The sequence below is a fragment of the Phyllostomus discolor genome, chromosome 1, assembly GCF_004126475.2.
Source record: "Phyllostomus discolor isolate MPI-MPIP mPhyDis1 chromosome 1, mPhyDis1.pri.v3, whole genome shotgun sequence".
Lineage (NCBI taxonomy): Eukaryota > Metazoa > Chordata > Mammalia > Chiroptera > Phyllostomidae > Phyllostomus > Phyllostomus discolor.
Genome location: NC_040903.2, coordinates 136,455,588 through 136,480,268, shown reverse-complemented (window position 1 = coordinate 136,480,268; position 24,681 = coordinate 136,455,588). Strand labels below are relative to the sequence as shown.

The following is a 24,681-nucleotide window of genomic DNA, read 5'->3' as shown; positions in this document are numbered from 1 at the left end:
CTACAAATGCAATCAACCCACGAATTATTGAAGAATGACCTACCTGTTCTTCAATAAATCTATGGTCCGTTTCTTGAAGTAAAGGATTTAGTAACAAAAGATCATCTGGATGACAGAGTGGTGGAAGTAAAAATGTGGATGCTGCCACCTGTATGTCAGGGGCAGTCAAGTCAGCAGCCAGTTCTTTGAGGATAGCACAGAGGTTTCCTGTTGAGGCAGAGAAAAAAGAATAGCAGTTAACTAGAGTATGAGACTTAAAAAAGCCCAGGTTAAGCTTTGGTCTTGACACACTGGGAAACTTTAATCTATCACAGCCAAAGCTTATACACCTTATCCTTGAAAAATGCCCTACAAACAAATGGCTCAACTATGTGCAAGGTTAGGAATGGGTACTGAGACTTTGGTCAAGCTGGATGTGCAGGGAGACACACTGTGTCTCTTGCACAACCAAAAGAAGGACAACGACAATTAAAAAAAAAAAAAACAACCAGAACTGACAGAAAATCGAATGGTATACAAGTCTGACAACCAAGGACTTAAGAAGCAGTCATCCAGACCAGTAGGAGGGGCAGAGACCAGCAGCTAGGGTGGAGAGGACTTGCAGCAAGGCAGCAGCTGGTGGACCCAGCAAGGCGGCAGATTGTGGAGCAGGGTGCACAAGCCTGCAGGTGGCTGGCAAAGCAACAGCAGGCAGACCTGTGAGGTGGCGGATTGCGGACTGGGTGGTCCCACATTCGTGTGCAGATAAACCAGGAGAAACAACTGGGGAGTGGGATGGACTGTGCAACCCGGGGTCCCAGTGAGGGAAAATAAAGCCTCAAATCACTGATTGTAAACACATGTAGGGATTGAGGTGGCAACAGGAGAAACTCCCAGCCTCACAGGAGAGTTCATTGGAGAGACCCGCAGGGTCCTAGAATGTACACAAACCCACCCACATGGGAATCAGCACAAGAAGGGCTCAGTTTGCTTGTGGGAAGCAGGGGAAGTGACTAAAAGCTGGCAGAGAGCAGAGCAAGTGCCATTGTTCCCTCTCGGACCCCTGCCCTACATACAGCATCACAGTGCAGCAACGTGGGTTGCCCTGCCCTGGTGAACACCTAAGGCTCTGCAACTCACTACATAACAGGTGCAGCAAGACAAAAAAAAAAAAAGGGCCCAAATGAAAGAGTAGATTAAAGCTCCAGAAAAAATACAACTAAGCGATGGAGAGAGCCAACTAACTAGTTCAAAACATTGGTCATCAGGATTCTCACAGAATTGGTCAAATTTGGTCGCAAATTAGATGCAAAACAAATGAAGACTATGCTAAGTGAAATAAAGGAAAATGTACAGGGAACCAACAGTGAAGGGGAGGAAACTGGAACTCAAATCAGTATTTTGGAGAAGAAAGAAACATCCAACCAGAAAAGAATGAAGAAACAAGAATTCAAAAAAATGAGGAGTAACTTAGGAACATCAGGACATCTTTAAACATTCCAACATCCGAATTATACGGGTACCAGAAGGAGAAGAGGAAGAGCAACAAGTGGAAAACTTATTTAAACAAATAATAAAGGAGAACTTCCCCACTGTGGAAAAGGAAATAGACTTCCAGGAAGTCCAGAGAGTCCCAAAGAATTGGACCCAAGGAGGAACACACCAAGGCACACATCATAATTACATCAGCCAAGATTAAAATTAATGAGAGAATCTTAAAAGCAACAAGAGAAAAGGAGACAGTTACCTACAAAGGAGTTCCCATCAGATTGTCAGCTAATTTCTCAAAAGAGACCTTATAGGCAAGAAGGGGCTGGAAAGAAGTATTCCAAGTCATGAAAGGCAAGGACCTAGATCCAAGATGGCTCTATCCAGCAAAGCTTTCATTTAGAATGGAAGGGGAGATAAAGTGCTTCCCAGACAAGGTCAAGTTAAAGGAGCTCATCATTACCAAGCCCTTATAATATGAAACATTAAAGGGATTTATCTAAGAAAAAGAAGATAAAAAATATGGACAGTAAAATGACAGCAAAGTCACAATCATTAACAAACACACCTAAAACAAAAACAAAAATGAAAACAAACTAAGCAAACAACCAGAACAGGAACAGAACCACAGGAATGGAGATCACATGGAGGGTTAGCAACAGGGGAGTGGGAGAGAGGGAGAAAGGTACAGAGAATAAGTAGCATAGATGGTGTGTAGAAGATAGACAGGGGGAGGGTAATAATAGTATAGGAAAAGTAGAAGCCAAAGGACTTACATGTAGGACCCATGGACATGAACTAAAGTGGGGGAATGTGCATGGGAGGGGGTGTGGAGGGTGGAGGGAATACAGAGGGAAAATGGGACGACTGTAATAGCATAATCAATAAAATGTATCTAAAAAGAGAATGGATAATGAAAAGACACCTCAATGTATGTGTGTGTAAACCTTATAATGAATAAATACTGCCATCATTTTAAATAAAATGACATCGAGTAAAAAAACAGAACAAAGACAGACAAGTAGATATAAAAGCAGATGAACTATATCTGTTTAAAAAATATAGCCTGGAAAAAATTTATAAGCATAGATAGTTTTGTCATGGAAAATTTCAAACAGATACAAAAGGAGACATAATGGTATTATGGCACCCAGCTCCCCACTGCCTACCACATGAGTGTCATTCACCTTGACCATGGGGATCAATCTCAGTTGACCTACACCCCTCACTGCTATCTCACCACTCCCTACGTTACTTTGAAGCAAACATAAAAAGGATGTCATTTCATTGTGTATCACTAAGGTTAAGGACATTTTAAACAATTCATTCTCATAACATCATGTTTTAAAAACCACTAAAGAACAATAACCATTTACTGTTTAAATTTTCAATGGTCTCAAAAGCCTGTTTTTGTTTGCTTTGGTTTGAATCAAGATCTAAGTCTACATGTTGCAGCTAGTTGATATATCTTAAGTTTCTTTCAATCAAAAATTATCTTCTCTATTCTGCCCTCCCAGAACCCCCAGTAATTTATTTGAATAAATGAGGTCTCTGTTCTGCAGAAGTTTCTACAGTCTGGACTTTTTTGACTATCGCCCCTGACCCCCCGCAGTGAGTTTAATCTATTCCTCTCCCATCTCTATTTTTTTGTAATTTGGAACTTGGAACTGGAGGGGATTCTTTTTTTGGTCTGTTTGTTTTGGGTGCCAAGGTAGTCCACAGGTGGCACTGTAATCATCTATAAGACATGAGACAAGATATTGCTGTCTCTCTTATACATACATCTTTGAAAAACTGGTCCATTTATCACACTGACTTGAATTACCATTTCAAAGATTATCCTAATTTCTGATAGATTGTCAACAGAAAATTTTATCCACCTAGAGCAGGGGTGTCAAACTCATTTTCAACAGGAGCCACATCACCCTTGCAGTTGCCTAGAGCATAAATGACTTTGCCAGTGTGTATTTTAACTACTTTAGGAATGAATAAAAGGTACCTGAGAGAAACACTCACTTTTTAAGTGTTTCTTTGAGCAACATCATTGCAACTAAATAAAGATGGGGGTAATGTCTATTTTTTAGTAATGGCAGGATGAGTTAGGAAGGGTTCACCTACCATCATTTTTTGTATCATTAGAGCAATAAAAGTAGTATTAACAAATATTTACTGAAGATGTAATATGTGTCAGTAAATGTCCTAAAAGCTGTACATGTAGTTTTCATAAGCACCTCATGAGGTCCAGTTAGTACTGTTAGTTTCTAGGTGAGAAAACAGGAAGAGATCTTAATTGCCCCACATCACAGCAACTACATAGCAGTTAAAATGAAACATAAGCAGTCCAGGCTTCAGAAGCTGAACTTTTAACTATCATCTCAGTCACTCATTCATTCAAACTCATTTAAGACACTGTGTTTAATAAAAATAAAATACTTTATTATATTTCATTCTCTCTTATAGAAGATATTAAATATAGAACACAAATGTATACACATAACTATAAAATAAAGGTAGGAAGGGCTTTTTGTTTCATAAAAGATGAAAACAAAAGTACTGCTAAGTTTAGGGAAAAGAGAGATTATCTGCAGGAACTGGGAAGGACGCACAGGGATCACTGAAGGCTTAATGAAGCAAATGAGAGTTGCTTGGAGGAAAGTCTGTAAGTTTAACCGCCAATATATGATTCTGAAAAAAATAATTTTGTTGGTAGTACAATATACAAGATATGTCTGAAACTGTAGCTACGTGTGAAAACTGGTGAATTTCTATTTCTTACTTAAAATGACTGCTCTTCAACTGTCCCTGAACAAAATAAAGATAATTCTATTTTAAAATGCAAATAAGCTTTTGTTGTAGAAATACATTATTGGCTTTCTGATATGTATGAGAACAAATTTCAGTGTAGAGAATATTAAAATATTTGATAGGACATCCATAATGGAACTAAGATAGGAAATAAAAACTACGAACTCATTTCTACTCTGTGAGCTTCAGAAAAGTCATTATCACAAGTCTCCATCTACTGGACAACTATGAAGAAAAGCTATTTAAATTCTTAAATAGGTCCTAAGTATATGTTACATATTAAATATGTAACAAAGACAATTTCTTACTCGTATTATAAGGTTACTTTTTGCCAACCCATTTTACCAACTGATATAACCAAAACTCTATAAACATTATATAAATCTATGAAATAGAATCATTTAAAAAGAAATAAAAATTCCTTCAGGAAAAAAATCCTTAACTCTATTACCACAGTTGTAATTATAGGAAAAAGACAGACATAAAAAATTAATAGTTTTGTTTAAAATAAAACTGTTACTACATCTGTATCATCGTTTTTCTATAAACTATACTCATATTTACTTAATTCATGTTAGAAAAAGATAAACCTGGAAAAGACAAAGGTGAATGTAGAAATTCTATTTCTACAGGAAAGTCAGGAAATTCATATTAACTCCTGACTTTGTCTCCCAAGGAACACTCTGGAACTGACTTAAAATCTATACAGTTGTATGTTCATTATTTCATCCCAACATCACACTGCATTACCAAATTTCAATTCTGAGACACCTGTACAAGGCTTTGTTTTTCTCCTTAATTTAAATCCTTCAAGGGGTAGATATCACTTATTGGGAGATACACACTGTAGGTTTTAAGTTCCTATTTTTTAATATTTAATGAAGACTTGGAAACAATCAATTTTTCACCTGTAGTTTGAATATAAATTTCAAAATACTATGGTAAAACTTAATGTAAAAGTCTAAAGGGAACTGATTTTGCCAGAACCTAATGACTATCTGAATACGAAACAGAAATGATCTCTAAGCCCTTTATTAGGTGTCTAACAGGTAACTTTTATATTGATACAACATAGATGAAACACACCTATCATTAAGCTTTGACTGTTTATGAAGTCTCTAGTAGGTTACTTATAAATGGATAGACAGCACAGTATGAAGTAGATCTAATTTAATTTCTTTATAAAGATTTTATTTATTTACTTTTAGAGATAAGAAGGGAGAGAAAAAGAGAGGGAGAGAAACATCAATATGTGGTTGCCTCTCGTGTGCCCACCACCAGTGATCTGGCCCACAACCCAGGCATGTGCCCTAGACTGGGAATTGAACTGGCAACCCTTTGGTTTGCAGGCTGGCATTCAATCCACTGAGTCACACCAGTCAGGGCTCTTTTAATTTTGATTCCACTGTTTACTGGCTATGTGTTTGTTTATTTACTTATTTATTTTATTGTTTATGCTATTACAGTTGTCCCACTTCCCCCCACCTCTACCCAGCCTACCCCCCAGTTCGTTAATCAGTTGTTCCTTCACTGTTGTTCATGTCCATGGCTCTTTCACATATGTTCTTGACTGATCCCTTCAGTTTCTTTCAAACAGTCCTCATTTCCTCCCTCCCCTCTTACACTCTGTTCCATGATCTATGCCTCTCTTTATATGATCCTTAGTTTATTTTGGTCATTAGATTCCTCTTAAAAGAGAGATCATATGTTATTTGTCTTTCACAAACTGGCCTAATTCACTTAGCATAATGCTCTCCAGTTCTGTCCATGTTGTCACAAAAGGCAGGCATTCCTTCCTCCTTTCTGTTGCACAGTATTCCACTGTGTAGTTGTACCACTCATCTACTAATGGACACTTAGGGTGTTTCCAAATCTTGGCTATTATAAATACCACTGCTAAGAACATGCGGATGAAAAATTCTTTTGAATTGTTTCGGGTTTCTCTGGGTGTATTCCTGGCAGTGGAATTGCTTGGTCAAAACGCACTTGTTTTTAGTTTTTTGAAGAAACTCCACACTGTTTTCCACAGTGACTGCACCAGTCTGCATTCCCACCAACAGTGAACAAGGCTTCCCTTTTCTCCATACCCTTGACAGCACTTGTTGTTTGTTGATTTATCAACAATAGCCTTCTTGGGAGGTGTGAGGTGGTATCTCATTGTGGTTTTAATTTACATCTCTCTGATGGCTAGTGACATTGAGCATTGATTCATATGTCTATGAGTATTCTGTACATCCTCCTTGGAGAAGCACCTATTTAGGTCCTTTGCCCATTTTTAAACTGGATTATTTGTCTTCCTGGTACTGAGTAATATAAATTCACTACATATCTTGGAGATTAAACTCTTTTGGGGGTATTGTTGGCAAGTGTGTTCTCCCATACAGTTGGCTACCTTTTTATTTTGGTGTTCTTTTTGGCTGTGCAGAAGCTTTTTAATTTGATGTACTCCCATTTGTTTACTTTTTCCTTTATTTCCCTTGCCCACGGAAACAGATTGGCAAAAATATCGCTACATGAGATATCTGAAATTACACTGCCTATGTTTTTCTTTAGGATTTTTATGGTATCATGACTTCTACTTAAGTCTTTTATCCATTTTGAATTTATTCTAGTGTGTGGTATAAGATGGTGGTCTAGTTTCCTTTTTTTTTTTTTTTCATGTACCAGTGCAGTTCTCCCAACACCTTTTATTGAAGAGACAGTCTTTACTCCATTGTACGCTCTTGCCTTTTATTTCTTTTTCTTGTTGATCGCTGTGGCTAGGACTTGCAGCACTATGTTGAATAAGAGTGGTGAAAGCAGACACCTGTGTCTCGTTCCTGATCTTAAGGGAAGTGCTTTTGGTTTCTGCCCATTTAGTATGATGCTGGCAATAGGTTTTTCATATATGGCCTTTAAAATGTTGAAGTATGCTCCCTCTATTCCCACTTTGGGTTTTTTTTTTATCATAAATGGATGCTGGATTTTATTAAATGCTTCTTCTGTATCTATTGATATAATCATGTGATTTTTACCTTTCATTTTGTTTATGGGATGTACCACATTTATTGATTTGTGGATATTGTACCATCTTGCATCCCTGGGACAAATCCCACTTGATCATGTTGTATAATCTTTTTAATGTATTGCTGGATCTGGTTTACTAATATCTTGTTGGGGATTTTAGCATCTATATTCATCATAGATGCTGGCCTGTAATTTTCTTTCTTTTTTGTGTCTTTACCTGGTTTTGGAATTTGGATAATACTGATCTCATAAAAACAGTTTGGGAGTCTTCCCTCTACTTGAAGTTTTTGGAATAGTTTGAGAAGGATAGGTGGTAGTTCTCTGAATTGATAAAATCTCCCTGTGAAGCCATCTGGTGCAGGACTTTTTTTCATTACTGCTTAGATTTCACTAGTTGTTATTGGTCTATCAGATTTTCTGCTTCTTCCCAATTCACCTTTGGAAGAGTGCATGTTTCAAAAATTTATTAATTTTGTCAAGGTTGTCCAGTTTCTTGGCATGTAGTTGTTTGTAGTAATTTCTTACAACTTTTTCTACTTCTGTGGTATCTGTCATTACTTCTTTAATTTCTGATTGTGTTTATTTGGATCCTCTCTTCTTTCTTGATGAGTCTGGTTAAAGGTTTGTTGATTTTGTTTATCTTTTCAAAGAACCAGCTCCTGAATTCATTGATCTTTTGAATTGCTTTTGTTAGTCTCTATGTCATTCATTTCTGCTCTGATCATGATTATTTCCTTCCTTCTACTTTCTCTCTGGGCTTTGTTTGTTGCTGTTTTCCTAATTCTTTGAGGTATAAAGTTAAGTCTCTTTATTTGACATTTTTCTATTTTCTTTCTTTTTTTTAAACTCTGCTTTATTTTTTAATTTTTTTTAAAGATTTTATTTATTTATTTTTAGAGAGGGAAGGGAGGGAGATAGAGAGAGAAACATCAATGTGAGATTGCTGGGGGCCATGGCCTGCAACCCAGGCATGTACCCTGACTGGGAATCGAACCTGTGACACTTTGATTCACAGCCCGCGCTCAATCCACTGAGCTACGCCAGCCAGGGCTAGATTTTTCTATTTTCTTTAAGTAGGCCTGTAACACTATGAACTTCCATCTTAGGACTGCTTTCACTGTGTCCCATAGGTTTGAGGTTGTTGGGTATTCATTTTCATTTGTCTTCAGGTGTTTTTTGGTTTCTTCCTTGATTTCATCGTTAACCCATTCATTATTTAATAACAAGTTATTTTTAAAAATATTTTATTTATTTTTAGAGAGGGGAAGGAGAGAGGGAGAGAAACATCAATGTGTGGTTGCCTCTCACACGCCCCCTACTGGGGACCTGGCCCGCAACCCAGGCATGTTCCCTGACTGGGAATTGAACCAGCAACCCTTTGGTTTGCATGGTGGCACTAAGTCCACTAAGCCACACCAGCCAGGTCCAATAACATGCTATCTAGTCTACATGTATTTGAGTGTTTGAGTTTTTTTTCTTGAGGTTGATTTCCAGTTTCAAGCCATTGTGATCTGAGAAAAGCCTTGATATGACTTTAATTTTCCTGAAATTTTAAGGCTTATTTTATATCCTACCATGCAGTCTATCTTTGAAAATGTTTTTTTCTATTTTTTAAATTTTAATCATTGTTCAAGTACAGTCTTCTCCCTTTTACTCCCATTATCTTTGAAAATGTTATGTGTACGTTTGAAAAGAATGTATATTCTCTTTCTTTGGGATGAAATGTTCTATAAATAACAATTAAATCCACTTGACCTAGTATATCACTTAATGCCACTATATCCGTGTTGATTTTTTGTTAGGAAGATCATTGTTGACATTGTGGTGTTACATCACCCACAATGCCTGAATTGCTGTTGACCTCTCTCTTAAAGTCGTCCAAGATTTTCTTTATGTATTTAGATGCTCCTATATTGGGTGCATATATGTTTATGAGGATTATATTGTCTTGTTGGACTGACCCCTTAAGTATTATATAGTGACTTTTTTGGGTCTCATTATGGTCTTTGTTTTGAAGTCTAATGGTCAAATAGAAGCACTGTTACCCTCACATTCCTTTCTCTTCTATTTGCATAGGTATATATATATATTCATTCCTTCACTTTCAGCCTAGTAAATCTTGTATTATGAGGTGGGTCTCTTGTAGACAGCATACATGCACGTCATTTTTCTTATCCATTCAGCTACCCTATGTCTTTTGGTTGGAGCATTTAATTCGCTTATATTTAAGGATATTATAGATAGGTAATTATTCATTGCCATTTTTAACTTTTGTACCTGTGTTCCTTTCTCAATTTCTTCTTCTTCTTAAAGCAGTCCCATTAGCATTTCCTGGAATGCTTGTTGGTGGAAATATACCCCTTTAGTCTTTTTTCATCTGGAAAGCTCTTTATTTCACCTTCCATTTTAAACAAGATCCTTTATTGGATAGAGTAGTCTTAGTTGCAGGTCCTTCATTTTCATTACTTGGAATATTTCATGCCAATCCCTTCTGGCTTGTAGTGTTTTTGTTAGGAAATCAGTTGACAGACTTATTGCAGCTCCTTGTAGGTAACTGTTTCTCTCTTGCTGCCTTTAAGATTCTCTCCGTCTTTAAATTTTCCCATTTTAATTGTGATATGTCTGGGTGTGGGTCTTTTCGTGTTCATCTTAATTGGGACTCTCCCTCACCTAATTAGGGAAGGTTTCTCACATTTTGTCTTCAAACAGGTTTTCTATACCTTGTTCCTTTTCCTCTCCTTCTGGTATTTCTATGGTGGGAATATTTTGTTATGTTTCATGTCATCCCAAAGCTCTTTTAGACTATACTCATTCTTTTTAAGTTTTTTCCCATTTTGTTGCTCTGACTGGGTTTTTTTCCATGTTGTTTTCCAAACTGCCAATTCCATCCTCTGCTTCATCTAGCCTGGTTTTTATTCCTTCTACTGTATTCTTCATTTCAAATATTGCATTCTTTGTTTCTACCTGGTTCTTATTCATAGTTTCTATGTCCTTTTTCATGCTGTGGTATTTCTCATTAAGTTCCTTAAGCACCCCTATAACCAATACTTTGAACTCTATGTCTGAATAATCTGCCTCAATTTCATTTAGCCCCCTTTCTGGGAGATTCCTCCTTTTCTTTTGTTTTGAAGTTGTTTCTTTGTCTCCCCATTTTAGCTGTCTCTTTTTGTTTGTGTCTATATATTAGATAGATCTGCTTTGACTTCCAGTCTTGTGGGGTGGGCTTATGTGGTAGGAGTCATGTGGGACCCAGTGGTGCAGACTCCTTGATCTCCTGATCTGGATGCTCTAGGAATGCCCTTTGTGAGGATTATATGGGCTCTTCTGTTTTACTTGGGTCCTGAATGTTCTTGGCTTGTTCACTGGTAGGGTTTCACCTCTGGCTGGCTGACTGAGAGGGTCAACCACCACCACCATGTCTTACATGCTGTTATACAGGTGCTAGGAGAACAAAGCAAAAGAACCCCTCCCCCCTGCAAAAAATGAAACCGAAACAAGCAACCCCCCCCTGCAACAATAACAGCAATATCAATGACAAGAGATCAAAAAATAACAGGGGAAAGAGAAATGAATATTAGGGAAGAGGGCGGGGCAGGGGAACAGTAAGAGAAGACCAAAGGACAGAAAAGTGATTATGGGGAGAGAGCTAATAGCAATAATGATTGAGAGAAGCAAATAGGAAAAAGGGACAGAGAGAGAAAGAATAACAAAAAGAAGAAAGGAGCAATGGGAGCAATTAAAGGTAAGAGGAAAATAAAAGATATAAAAGAAAATAATAAAGCAATAAAAATGGACAAATAAGAAAAAATAATAAAAAGGCCATGAAAAAAATTAAAGAATGAAAAAGAACAAAGTGGTATTCATCTCAGCAGAGTTTAGTGCTTGCCTGCTGGGTTTTCCTTTTGGATATGGCTGTGATATCATCTGAGGCTAGTGTAAGTCAATGTCAGGTGCTAACCACTTCTAGCCCTTAGCAGCCTGTTTGAGGCTATAAGTGATCCCAGTTTGTTGCGATTCATCTGGGCTTGGCTGCTCTGGAAAACTGGGTTTTATGAGCACTGAATGCAGAGGTGTGTCAGCATGTACCCAAATCACTGCACAATCTGCTTCTGCCTATCTCTGCCTACTGGCCTGCTGTCAGTTTTAGACTAGTCACAGACCTGTTTCTGAGATGGCTTCTGGAGGAATCAGGGAGATGGGAATCCTGGATCTCCCATGGCAGGAGCCTTTTAGACTTGAGGGAAATGGTGGGTGTGTTCCCGTGCCCCCAAGCCACAAGTTTAAGTCTGTCTGGAAAATTTTCCCTGTACTTTACAGGATGGGGCATCTAGTAGGCTAATGGGTGGGGTCTCCAGAGCCAAGTTTGGGTCTGCTAGAAACTGGGAGAGTGTTTCTATGGCTCTTCCATAAGGGGAAGCATGAGACTGTTTCTTAGGAAAGTGGATGGCATGGCTGCACCTGAAAGCCTGGCTATGTGTTCTTAAGTTGGATTTTATAACCTGTGTGCCTTTATCTGTCAAATCAGGAAAATGAACTGGTTCATTATATTATCCCAAGATAAATAATACAGTTGATCTTTAAATAATATGGGGGTTATGAGTACCAACCCCATGCACCTGAAAATCCATGTATAACTTTTGACTTCCCTAAAAACTTAACTACTAATAGCCTGCTGTTGATCAGAAGCCTTAACAATAACATAAACAGTCAGTTAACACAGAATTTGTATGTTATATGTATTATATACTGTATCCTTACAATATAAAATAAGCTAAAGAAAATAAATACTAGGAAAATCATAAGAAAAAAAGAAAACCATAAGAGAAAAATATAATTACAGTAATTATGGAAAACTATCCTTGCATAAGCAGACTCGCACTGTTCAAATCAGTGTTGTCAAAGAATCAGTGTAACATATATAACTGCTTATGCACACAGAAATGGTTTTTGGGATATGTTTTTCTGAGAAGTGGCAATGTATTCATTTATTTCAGTTCTTCGGAAGTGCAGACCTAATGTGTACTTTATACGAAACATTTTGTTAGGTGTGCATACAGGTACTGGCACATATAACACCCCTTTATTATTACAAAATCGTAAGCATGTAATTCTGTTACATAACAATATCACACTGAAGCACACCATATGACATTTTAGGTAAAATGTTCAAATTAAAAGTATAAATTATTACACTCATATTATTACCCTACCAACCACACTCAAGCAGGTGTTACTTCTGCTGGATGCTGTATATATTTTTAAAATTTTTAAAAATTTAAATTTTGCCCTAGGCAGCATGGCTCAGTTGGTTGGAGCATCACCCTCTAGACTGAAGGGTTGCATGTTCAAGCCCTGGACAGAATGCGTATTAGAAGGCAACAATTGATGTTTCTCTTTCTCTCTCTCTCTGAAAGGAATGAAAAAAATGTCCTCAGGTGAGGATAAAAAAAGGTAAATTTTAAAAATTAAAGTTTCTAAGTTTATTTTTTAAAAACCTTCACTTGAGGATATGTTTATTGATTTTAGAAAGGAAAGGAGAAAAAAAAAGAGAAACACTGATCTGTTGCCTCCTGTATGTGCCCCAACAGGTGACTGAACCCATATCCTAGGTGTGTGTCCTGACAAGGAATTGAACCCACAACATTTTGGTATATGGAATAACACTCAAACCAACTGTGCCACTTGGCCAGGGCTGCAAGGTATATTTGTGACTCAGGAATAGAGGCAGTGGGAACAATACCACTCACATAAACAAAAAAGACAAATGGAGATACTATAAGTTAATGTTTTGAGCTACTGTGATATATATTATATTGTACTTATTTGCAGTATATGGATATAAGCCAATAAATGTATTTTAACAAAAAAGTTGATCTGAAGAAACAATCAATTTAACATGTTGTCTGCTGAAAATTAAGACTAAAAAAATATAAAAGTACCCACTGGAGACCATTTCTAACTTGAACCTCTTAAAACAAGTATCTTAAGTTATTTGGTAGTAGTATACAGTTTTTCTTAAAACTATTTTACATTTACAAGAATGTTTTAGGACTAATGTTAAAATAGGGGCAAGTTTATTTTCTATCTTTGAGCCTAGTAATAGCAAGACCTACATTATAAACTTATAAAATAAATTATATCATTGTAGTTCAATATTAAACTTCTATCTGGGTAGAGTTAAGAATGGAAAAGTGGAAAAGAATACATATGACAATCACTCTAGAGGGAAACTAGTAATAGCCAAATTTCTAACAGATTTTCCTTATATATGCTGTACAAATTCCTGGATAGAATTAAGACCAACCTTTGTTACTCATTCTCTCCCAAACACAGAACTATAGACTTTTTTCCCCCAGAAGAGAGAAGACATGAAGAAGTAGGGTCTTAAAAAAATGTATTTTATTCACTATCAAATGGTGAACATACGGGTTAAATTTAACTCCCTACACCTCTTAGGACACTAAACAATTGCCATTAAATTAATTCATTCAGGTATTACTTTCAGGCACTGTGCTAGCTACAAACAATGAAATACTTAGATCTAAAGCACATACCTTCATAGGTTGCAGGAGGTAGTAAAATCAGTAATTCATAAAGCCTCTGTCTATAAACTACTGATGGAGTTTTCAAAGGACTTCCATATGTTTTTAGTATTGAAGAAAGCCTTAAAATAAAAGAGAAAGTTTATTTTAAGTGAGTATATTATATAATGTACAAATATTATAAGGTTGATATATAAACATAAAATAGCTAAACATATTATTAATGAACATCAGTGCTTTTATTTTTGTTTGTTTTTTTAATAAGATGTGATTGTAAGTTATAAGAGGGATTAGAAGTGTCACACATGAAAATCATTTTGGTATCTTTTCTATCATACTTCATAAAACAAAACTATATATTCAGCTTAAGAATTATAAGAACATTAAATATTTTGTCTAGACAATAAAACAATTAGCTAAGGTCCAAAATAAAACTATTAAACTAAGTTCCAAAATGTGTTACTTGGCATTTGTAAACACTATTATGATAGGAAAAAAATCAAAGAAATAAACAGGAGACACAAATACAACAACTAGAAAAAAATCCAAGTGTTAATTAGAAACTTGATCTAGAATTCTATCACCAAATCGGAATGAATCATGAAAATATACAAAACCACAAAGCACATTCTCCTTTAGAAAAAAAAGCTCAAGCTGAGCCAATGCTTTTCCTACAGTTCTATTCACAAAAGCTCTTACCATCTTTCTTCACACTCTTCCTTTCTTTAAAAATTTTTTTTAATTTATAGATTTGAGAGAGAGAGAGAGTAATGGAGAGAGAGAAACACTGATTTGTTCTTCCACTTATTTATGCATTCACTGGTCGATTACTATATGTGCCCTAATTGGGGATGGCAATGTTAACATATTGGGGTGACGCTCTAAACAACTGAGCTACTCAGCCACAGCCTCTTCCATTACATTCATGTACTGTTCTATCTTCTGTTTATCCCATTACTGGTATTAAGGCATTTTACTAATGTTTACTCATCCAACAAATATTTATTAAAGGATTATTACTCTTTGCAAAGTATCATGTTATCAACTAGAGCATGGTTTTCATCTCTTCTGGCAATTCAGAAATTCAGTGGAATCACTTTTACAGTGACACTGGAATAAACTGTCATGGCACGGGGTTTCTAGGTATTCTAACAAACTCTGGCAATGTTTATTCACTTGTATTTTCCAGAAAACTACTGCTTGCTATTTCTAGTTTTCTAGAAGAGAGTTATATTTTGACTTGTCATTTTATTTTAAAAAGTTGGTTTCATTTGATATCATTCAGCTTAGTAAAAACTGTACAGAAAACATTTATAAACCAGCACAGAATTTTTTTTATTAGGGGAGTTAAGAATAAATCAACAGCATTTTTGTATTTCTTTAAAACCAGATGGGAAAATAATTGCTGACAAATGAAAACTGTTTCAATCACATTAGCAAGATGTTAAAAATCCTGTAACACTCATTATTTTAAACACAATAAAATTTACTTTAGAAGGGTGTGTGTGTATTTTTTTTAAAAAAAACAAGGTGAAAGAAACCAAATGAGAATTTAGAAAAGCATTCCTAGTGGTGTCTGCTTTTATTAGGAGAGCAGATTGAGCCTATCTGCATTGTTAGGCCGCCAGAAACTGACCTCTCCAAGGCCAACTTCCCTTCCTCCAACCAAATATAAAAAGCATGAAATGAAACATGAGCTGAAATGAGAGTGGTGACACAGATGCTGATAGGAACATATGAATCTATGGGTTGAGCCTGTGCCCACGGCAAGGTAGAGGTGATAAGGAGGGGTTTTTAGGGGTTAAAATTGTTCTGAAGCCTGGCAGAGGCAAAGGAATATCTGATTAAACCCAGCTAAAGAATTATTGAAGTGAAAGAGATAGCTAAAAAATTACATAGAATGAGTGTCGCAGGTTTGATTCCTAGTCAGGGTATATGCCTGGGTTGCAGGCCATGACCCCCAGCAACCGCACATTGATGTTTCTCTCCCCCCCCCCCCCCGTCCTTCCCTCTCTAAAAATAAATAAATAAAATCTTTTAAAAAAATTACATAGAATGCAAAAGAGAGAAAAGGAGAAAAAAGTGTTAGCAAAGGTTAAGAGTCATGAAAGACAAAATAAAAAGATCTCCAGAAGTGAATATGTAAGATTCAATTTTTAAAAATCACAGCTACACACAATTTATGAGACATACCTAAAAACATAGTGACATGGAAAAAGACCATAAAATAATAATCAGACACTTACTCCTATATAACTAATTAGTCTCAAAATATGAAAGAGCAAAAATTAATGGAACTACAGAGAAAAACTGATAAGCCCACCATCACAGTAAAAGAGTTTAACATATCACTCTCAATTATTGATAGGTTAAACAGATAAAAAATTAGTGAAGATAGATGAAACAGTAGAACTTAAAACATACTTCTAAACTATTTAAAAAATGATGAAACTAAAAAAAAATTCAAAGTGAAAAAATGGAAATAATACATAGTAATACTCTTAGAATTCAGACTGGGACCGCAGAGGAAAATTTATGCCAAACCAGACCTCAGAAGGTCAACACATTTAATTAAATAGAACATATAGTTTAAATAAAGTACCAGGTCCGTACTGTTTCACAAACATTTGAGTCTCACCAGTGAATATGTATATATAGAGAAACTCAAATATAAGTGATCCAAATCCACATGTTTATAATTAAGATAATTATTTCAAGCACAATTTATCCCAAAGAATGCAACTATGTAAAAAATTGGTCAATAAAATTTTAAAAAGTTGTTGAAATCATCAGATTAAATCATTTAATAAAATGTAAAACCCATTCATAATAAACAAAACACAACAAAATGTGATAAACTAGGAAAGCTTATCTTTTTTGGCTGATAAAGATCTAACTAAAATGCCTATAGCAAATATTATTATTTGTGAAACATGAGAAACATTCCTTTAACCTTTTCTATTTAGCTTTAAATGGTAGTTATCTAGTTAGCACATTAGGAGGAGAGAGAGAATATGAATGAGTGAATGAGGCTTATACAGGCAGAAATCCAAAAGAATCTACAAGTAAATGTTTAACATAATGGAGTTTAGAAATATGGCTGGATAGAAGATCAATTGCATTTTTATACAACAGCAATAAAGAGATTACACATATATACTACCAAATACTTGTTTAATAACTGAAATGAAAAATATAAAGTCTCTGGGAGTTAATTTTTAAAAGACATATAAGACTGTCATATGGAAAATAATTTTATACTTTATAAAATACCTCAATAATAGAAGACAGGTATCATGTTTATGGTATTGTAAAAAATATCAGTTATTCCCAAATTTACCTATAGATTAAGTGCAATTCCAATTAAAATTTCAAAAGTAGACAATCAAAAGTGCAAGAAGGGCCAAATTATTGCCTAAAGAGGAGTAAGGCCAAAAAGCTTACTCTAACAAACACTAAAATTTATTACAGAGATGATGTGGTGTTGGCTCAGAAATGGGCAAACACACAAATTGAACACAACAGAGAGCAAAAACCACAGACCATGTATATGTAATAAAATACATGACGGAAGTAAACGGCAGTAACTGGGAGTATGGATTTTTTTTACTAGAGTATAAGATAATTCATAATCCATATTAACACATATTGCTCGGAACACAAAAATCAATTTCAGATGAATTAAAAACAAAACCTTCAATATTTTAGAACAGTATCTTTACAGCTAGGAAGTAAGGATTTTTAAAATCGAAAGACAAAATGTAAAGGATTAATAAGTTTGACATTTAAATTAAGAATGTTAATCAAAAAACAACTTTATCTAAAAACAGGTATAGACATGCATGAATAGGAATTTCATAGAAGAACGAATAGTGAGGGTCCACAAGTATATAAAAAGCAAACCATCAGGAATTAGATATATAAAAATCACAATAAGATACCAATTTATACCTACTGGATGGTTACAAATTGATATCTGAATAAGTGCTGGTAAAGAAGTGAATCAAAGGGTACTCATATATACTATCTGTAGAAATATACAAAAATTTTGGAAAATAATTTGGCTATTTCATTGACATGAGGATAAATACAATATGGTATATTCATACAATTAAGCACTGTACAGCAGGGGTGTCTAACTCATTTTCACCAGGGGCCACATCAGCCTCGTGGTTGCCTTCAAAGGGCCGAATGTAATTTCACTTCCTTAACAGTTAAGGAGTAGTTACATTTATACAGTCCTAAAATTATTTTGGCCCTCTGAAGGTAACCACAAGGCTGATGTGGCCCCTGGTAAAAATGAGTTTGACACCCCTGAAGTACAGAAATAAAAATGAATTAAAAAACTTACACATAGATGAAATTCAGAAACAGTGTTGAGTAAAAAAAAGTTAAAGTTAAGTCTTAGATACTGTGTGCTAGATCAAATCCAAGCAAGACAAAACAATGTGCTGTTTTAGGGAAACATATATACAAGATACACTTTTTAAAAATGCAAGGGAATGACAACTATAAAATTCAGGGTAGTGATTATCTCTAAAGGAAGGCAGGAAGAATGGTAGAGTGGAGCACACAGATAACTTCAACAGTATTGTTAACGTTCTAGTTCAGGGGTAGCTAAATTCGACCCACTACTGGTTTTTATAAAGTTTTACTAAAACACAGCTGTGTTGATTCATTAACAGATTATCTATGACTGCTTTTTAAATATATTTTAAACTACTTTCTTTTTTATTAGAGAGAGGGGAAGGGAGGGAGGAAGAAGAGGAGAGAAGCATTAATGCGAGAGGAACATCAGTTGGTTGCTTCTTGTATGTGCCCTCACTAGGGACGGAACCTGCAACCCAAGCATCTGCCCTGACTGGGGATTGAACAGGTGACCTTTTGCTTTGTGGGGCAACACCCAAACCAACTGGGCTACACAGGTCAGGGCTCTACAACTGCTTTTGAGCTATAACAACTGAGCTGAGTAGGTACAACAGAGACTATATGGCCCACAAGCCTAAAATTTTACTATCTGGCCCTTCTAGCTCATTTTATTGTTTTATAAGCCACACGTTAAATATATTTTTCTGTATATATAGTGTTACATCATTAAATACTTCTTACAGTATTATCATTACATCATTAAATACATCATTACAGACTTTCTCTAAATTGCACATTTTATCAATTTGGAAATTACAAGTGCTGGTAACACATACAGAATTTTATCTGTTTCCTTATCATATATGTATAAGTTGAACATATGAAAACTATAAGCAACAAAAAACTGAAACTGTTAACAACATCTGGTTCTTATAAACACAGAATAGCTCTAACAAACCAGTAAAATGCATACCTGAAAAGGTTAACAGGCTTGATAATTTAATTTCTTGGTTAAATCTAACTGTATAGAAGATACATTATCCACCAAGTAATTTTCCTTCCCTTTTAATATGTTTTTCTTTTCAAAATCCTAGCCTAAAAAGAAATACATCACATAACTAAATATTTGCCTTCTTGTGCAAAAGGAGTATCATTCACCAACCATGGAAACTGGCCTTATTACTGTACTTAAAAATATTACACTATCAGAGGGTAATTGATTGCTATTACAATTATTTAAATCAAATCTAAATAGCAGATCCTTACTGAGTTAGCAAATCCACAGCACAAGGAAGTGGTGGAAGAAGACGCTGAATTACTTCCTCAGTAAGGAGATCACCACAGTGGGAAACAAAGCTCTTGATAGCTGCAAAACAGAACAGACTTTCACTTGGTAGAGTGTAACGAACTATGAAAAAAAGAATTCAACTGTACCACAACATTTGCATTTTTATTAGAGGAATAAAGAAATGTATTAAAAACAAAAAAATTCTTGAAACTCTTAGTATAAAAAAGAAGCTAGGGCCCTCTATTTCTAATCAAACTAAAAATAAACTTCCTAGAATTACTAAAAGAGACCACCAACCAAGTTAACAAAATGTTTCTTTCCTGATGATTTACTTGGCTCTTGAGTTCAAAAGTAGAAGGATAAATTAGTTTAGACCCTAAAGTTTGCTAGTTCTGTACTAGTTATATAGAACCACAATCCTTTTGAGTCAGTATGTTAGGTTTTTGTAGATGTCACCTAAAACACATAACTTTTTATAAAGAGTTAATTTCATATATAGAATAAAAAGAGTATTTTAAAGTTAGACTGAGTTTTAAGATTAATTTCAAAATTGTTCTCCATTCTTAAGAGTAAAAAGATATCATGAATACATACACAAAACCAAAACCTATGCTTTCATGTCTTTTCGAGGACTTCCTGAGTTCAAATTTTCATAGTGGATATTATTTTTAAAGGCCTACATATTGTAAAGGGTACAACTTTTACATATAAAAAAACTAAATGGAAACATGTTTAATCAATGCTCATTAAATCCAACCCTAGTATTTCTGAAATGAAGAACAAGTGCCTACTTAAGGCAAAGCAATCTTGACATTTCTCAACTGGAGTGCATCTAATAAAACATGTATTACCCTAAGGATCAGAACTCTTTAAACTTGGCTTATTACATACACTTCTGTTATAATCACCAACTAAACATAATCAATTACATTCAATTACCAAGAAAAATCACCATTAAAAGGTTTGTCCCCCTTCAATTAAACATACAAGTATGCGTAAAGTTAAAGAGTGGGAAAAGCCAAAGGAAAGGGAGCAAAAACACTAAACTCCACCTACCACAGAGTGCACCAGCTCGTCCTTCTAAGGTTACCTGCCAGGTAAACGAATCTCCTCGGCTCTTTTCTGTTTCTAGATCTTTAGGAGACACTGGAAAGACACACTTCCACAACAGTAGAACTCGAGCAAGGTGATGACTGATAACTGCAGGACCTGTAATTTATTCAACTTATTACTTATTAAAGAACCCAAAGTGGCTGCTATTTAAAACCTGTTAATAAAGATACCTTAACCCAGTACTGTAATACTTTGTCCCTTTCCTCACATTCTGGCTCTGCACTGAGAGGATACGGGTTCCATCCCTGGTCAGGGCACATGCCTAGGTTACATGGTCAATCCCCGGCTGGGGAGTGTATGGGAGGCAACTGATCAATGTTTCTCTCTCACATTGATGTTTCTTTCTCTTTCTCTCACTCTAAAAAAAAAAAATTGCTAATCATATCCTCAGGTGAGGATTAAAAAAATAATATTATACCTAGCAAAAACAATACACATTTCATGAGCCATCCATAAATCTGTAAGGCATATAGGTATCTATCTACAGGTAAATCAAAGTTGGTTTATGTGGCATCAGATAAACTGGTAAGTGTAACAAAAATGGTTAAAAATGTTGTAGTTCAAATTTGAGGAATGGACTTGAATGTGGTCTATATGAGTTAACATTTGTTCAGAATAGTGAATGTATTAAAAATGATGGAAATTTTAATGATGAAGGAATTGCTGAGAATGCAAAGGAGGTATTAAAACTGCAAGGCAAAATTAATAAAGCACTGCCATGAATACCATTCCCCACAAAAAAGAATCAGGACTCACTGAAGAAAGGAGGCTGCCTGCAAGCCTAGAGTATAATGTAAAAGCTGGGACATCTTGTCATGTCAAAAATAAACACATTATATCCCAAAATACTAGCTTCATGTTAGAAGGACACATGAACCAACCTGAAGGGGCTCCCACTGCCTAAAGATGAGACAATTTGAGGATCAAAAGAAATAATGACTGCAATGGGCTGTAACACATGAATACACAAAGACCTATGAATTCATGATACTTAATAGCAATAACCTCACTGATCCCCTTTGAAAGTTACTAGGATATTAGCAACACATTCTAAAAAGTATAATAAAGGGAAATAATAATGCATAAGAATAGAATACAGCCCAAGAAAACATTAATTTAAAGTTTTAGTCCTTTTTTGTATGTTGATTGTGAATATGCAGTAAAATATATACTACTCTCTTTTAAAAAAGGGATCTCTTACAGCCTTCTTCCAATGCAATAACCTTGTTTTAAAAGGTTTTATTCACTGAAATACTGCATTTATTAAGTAGTTTATTTTCTCCTTTAATTAACCAAGAATATTGATATGGCAGGCATGAAACATCCAGCCAAAGGCAAATAAAAACATTAGCAGATTATATTCACGACACTGTGAAATGATGATTTATACCAGAGGCCAACAAACGTTTTCTATAAAGGGCTAGACAATAAACATTTCTGGCTTTTAAAGCCATACAGTCTCTATTGCAATTACTCAGTTCTGCTACTATTGGTGCCAGAAGGACATAGATAACATGTAAACAAATGACTGTGGTTGTGTTCTAATAAAACTTTATTTATGAACACTGAGAACTGATGTTCAGGTAAGTCTCGTGTCATAAAAATAGCCTTTGTTTTGAAACCATTAAAAACGTAAAAATTATTCTTAGCTTGCAGGCTGTATAAAACAGGCAGCAAGCCAAATTTGGCTTGCAGGCTGAACCCTGATCTAGTGCAGTATCTCTTTAACCATCTCAAGAACACTACTTAAAGTGGTTCCTCATTTATGATTGCTTCTTTTAAGTCCCTTTTAGATCAAATTACTTAGAAGATGTCAAAATAATTTATTTTCAAATCCAGCCACTTTTAGATGCTAGCAATAAATCACATGACTATAAAGTAGAGATTTATAACAAAATATAGCATTAATAAAGTAATAAAGTTGAGTTTCAGAGTTATAGGATATAACTATAATAATCATGACCATAGAATACATACTGATTTTTAATAAATATAATTTAGATGAGCCCTATCCCCTGCAATGTAATTATCTTATTGGTGTTACCAATTCCCACAACAACTATAGAAATGGATTTGCAGACTACAGTATGTTTTCTTGCCTACCTTGTATTTTGGAGAATGTTTTTTTCTGAAGATGGATATAAATGATTTTTGGAAAAGCCAGAGTCATTCAAAGTTAAGACTGAAAGACGATCAAACTGGCTTATCGTATTTAAGCCTGACATACTGATCTTAAAGAGAATTTCAAATAAACCGAAAAATGTTTTGGAGAATGAAGGAAGTATATAGCTTCCTAAGGTGACTGGTTAGAAAACAAATGTCTGTAAAGACATTTAAATTCTGGTACATATAAAAAGTTAGTTTGGTCAAATCATCCATTACAATATTTTACATTCAGAAAACACAAAGGTCACAGTTATATAAATATTCCACAAGACTGTTACCTAATGTCATCAGAGCAGCAATCAGTAACCATCCAGCTTGTGTGCGCTGAGCTGAAAGGCGACTGTTCTGAGTAGCAGAACACAGCAAATCCTCTGCTAATGTCATAATAATCTATTTACATATACAAGAAAAAGGAAAAAACAAAAGGCATATCAGTTTATAGATTACTGGGCAAAGGACAACAATAATAATGTCTTGAAAAATTAATTCTCACATATAGTATATTAATTGATAAAGAACTGCCATTTATCTCATGTCACACATAAATTATTAAAATTCTGCAGCACACCAAAAATTATATAGTTTGCTGATCTGACATTAAAATAAGTATAATTTTGATTCATTCATACCGGACAGCTCCGTTGTCATTTTTAATCTGACAAACTCAGGGAAAAGAGGTCAGTGCCCCTGACTAAATAGGTATTCCACGTTTTAAAAATGCTACGGCACACCCGTTGAAAATCACTGATGTAAACTATATCACAGGACAATGTCACATAAAAACTATAAGAAAAAGCAAATTTTCAAGGTTAAATATTGGCGTATTAGGTGTACACAGAAACCCTATGATTGTTTGTAGAGTATACGTGACAACATTGTACAATTGTTTAATTTTAGCTGTATAGAATTTATTTTTGTTTTTGGCAACCATCTTAGATAGTAATTACCAGAAAAAGCCTTATTATAGGAATCTTGCTTCTAAAAATTTTGCATACCACTTTGATACCTGAGTGACTGTATACTATAGAGGTTAAAAGTTTTCACATTGAGTTCTGGCTGGTGTGGCTCAGTGGATTGAGCACCAGCCTGCAAACCAAAGGGATGCCTGTTCAATTCCCAGTCATGGGTTATGGGCCAGGTCCCCAAGCAGGGGTGTGTGAGAGTCAACCACACAGTAATGTTTCTCTCCTTTTTCTCCCTCCCTTTCCTTCTCTTTAAAAATAAATAAATACAACCTTAAAAAAAAAGTTTTCACATTGAGGTTTCAAAGTACAATAGGATTCATTCAAATGTTATATTTTAAAAGTCTATAAAATAAGCAGTTATAAAAAACTGAGAGGAAGAACCAGATGTTTCACACTTATAAATAATCCATGCTTGTACAGTACAAAGGCCAACAGGTATCTAATATGGCTGAGAAAACATCTTGGAGACCAATTACCTCTAAAAAAGCAGCAAGTATTATGAGCTGGCATGTAAATTTTCTACCACAAAGCCTGGAAGGCTAGTGGATTTTAAACAACCAACCAACTTATTGTTAATTTAGGACTACTTGCAGCCTACAGACAATGGATAACACTCAAAAAGTAAGGACCAAATAAACCAATCCTGTCTGTCTGAAGTAGTAACATCCGAGGATATTAAATTTAACTAAATAAATACAATGGCAATTCTTTGCTTAGCAAGATGTGATGTGTTGGTTTAGAATATAACTAAAATAATAAAATTAAATGAATCATACCACTTCCCAAAGTTGTCAAACACCTTAATTCAAATGGTGTTGGCAATACTTAAAGTACATTTACAATTTTTGAAATAGTGGTTATGTTCTTTTGCAAAGCATTAATTGTGGAAAATACACTAGAATACTCATTAATAAAGACACAGGAATGACAACAAGAAGGCAATGAATAGTGGTAATTTATT

The 24,681-nt window shown here is 35.0% G+C and overlaps 1 protein-coding gene across 1 annotated transcript in view; it reads right to left on the bottom strand.

The window, feature by feature from the left end:
• Positions 1-24,681, bottom strand: part of HEATR5A (HEAT repeat containing 5A) — a 115,842-nt gene that overhangs the window by 52,607 nt on the left and 38,554 nt on the right. Inside the window, exons 11-15 of the mRNA XM_036029480.1 lie at positions 23,034-23,145; positions 20,533-20,685; positions 19,455-19,554; positions 13,833-13,942; positions 44-207 (exon numbers count right to left, since the gene is read on the bottom strand). Of these exons, the coding sequence (XP_035885373.1) occupies positions 44-207; positions 13,833-13,942; positions 19,455-19,554; positions 20,533-20,685; positions 23,034-23,145 (639 nt within the window). The remainder of the gene's footprint in view (positions 1-43; positions 208-13,832; positions 13,943-19,454; positions 19,555-20,532; positions 20,686-23,033; positions 23,146-24,681) is intronic.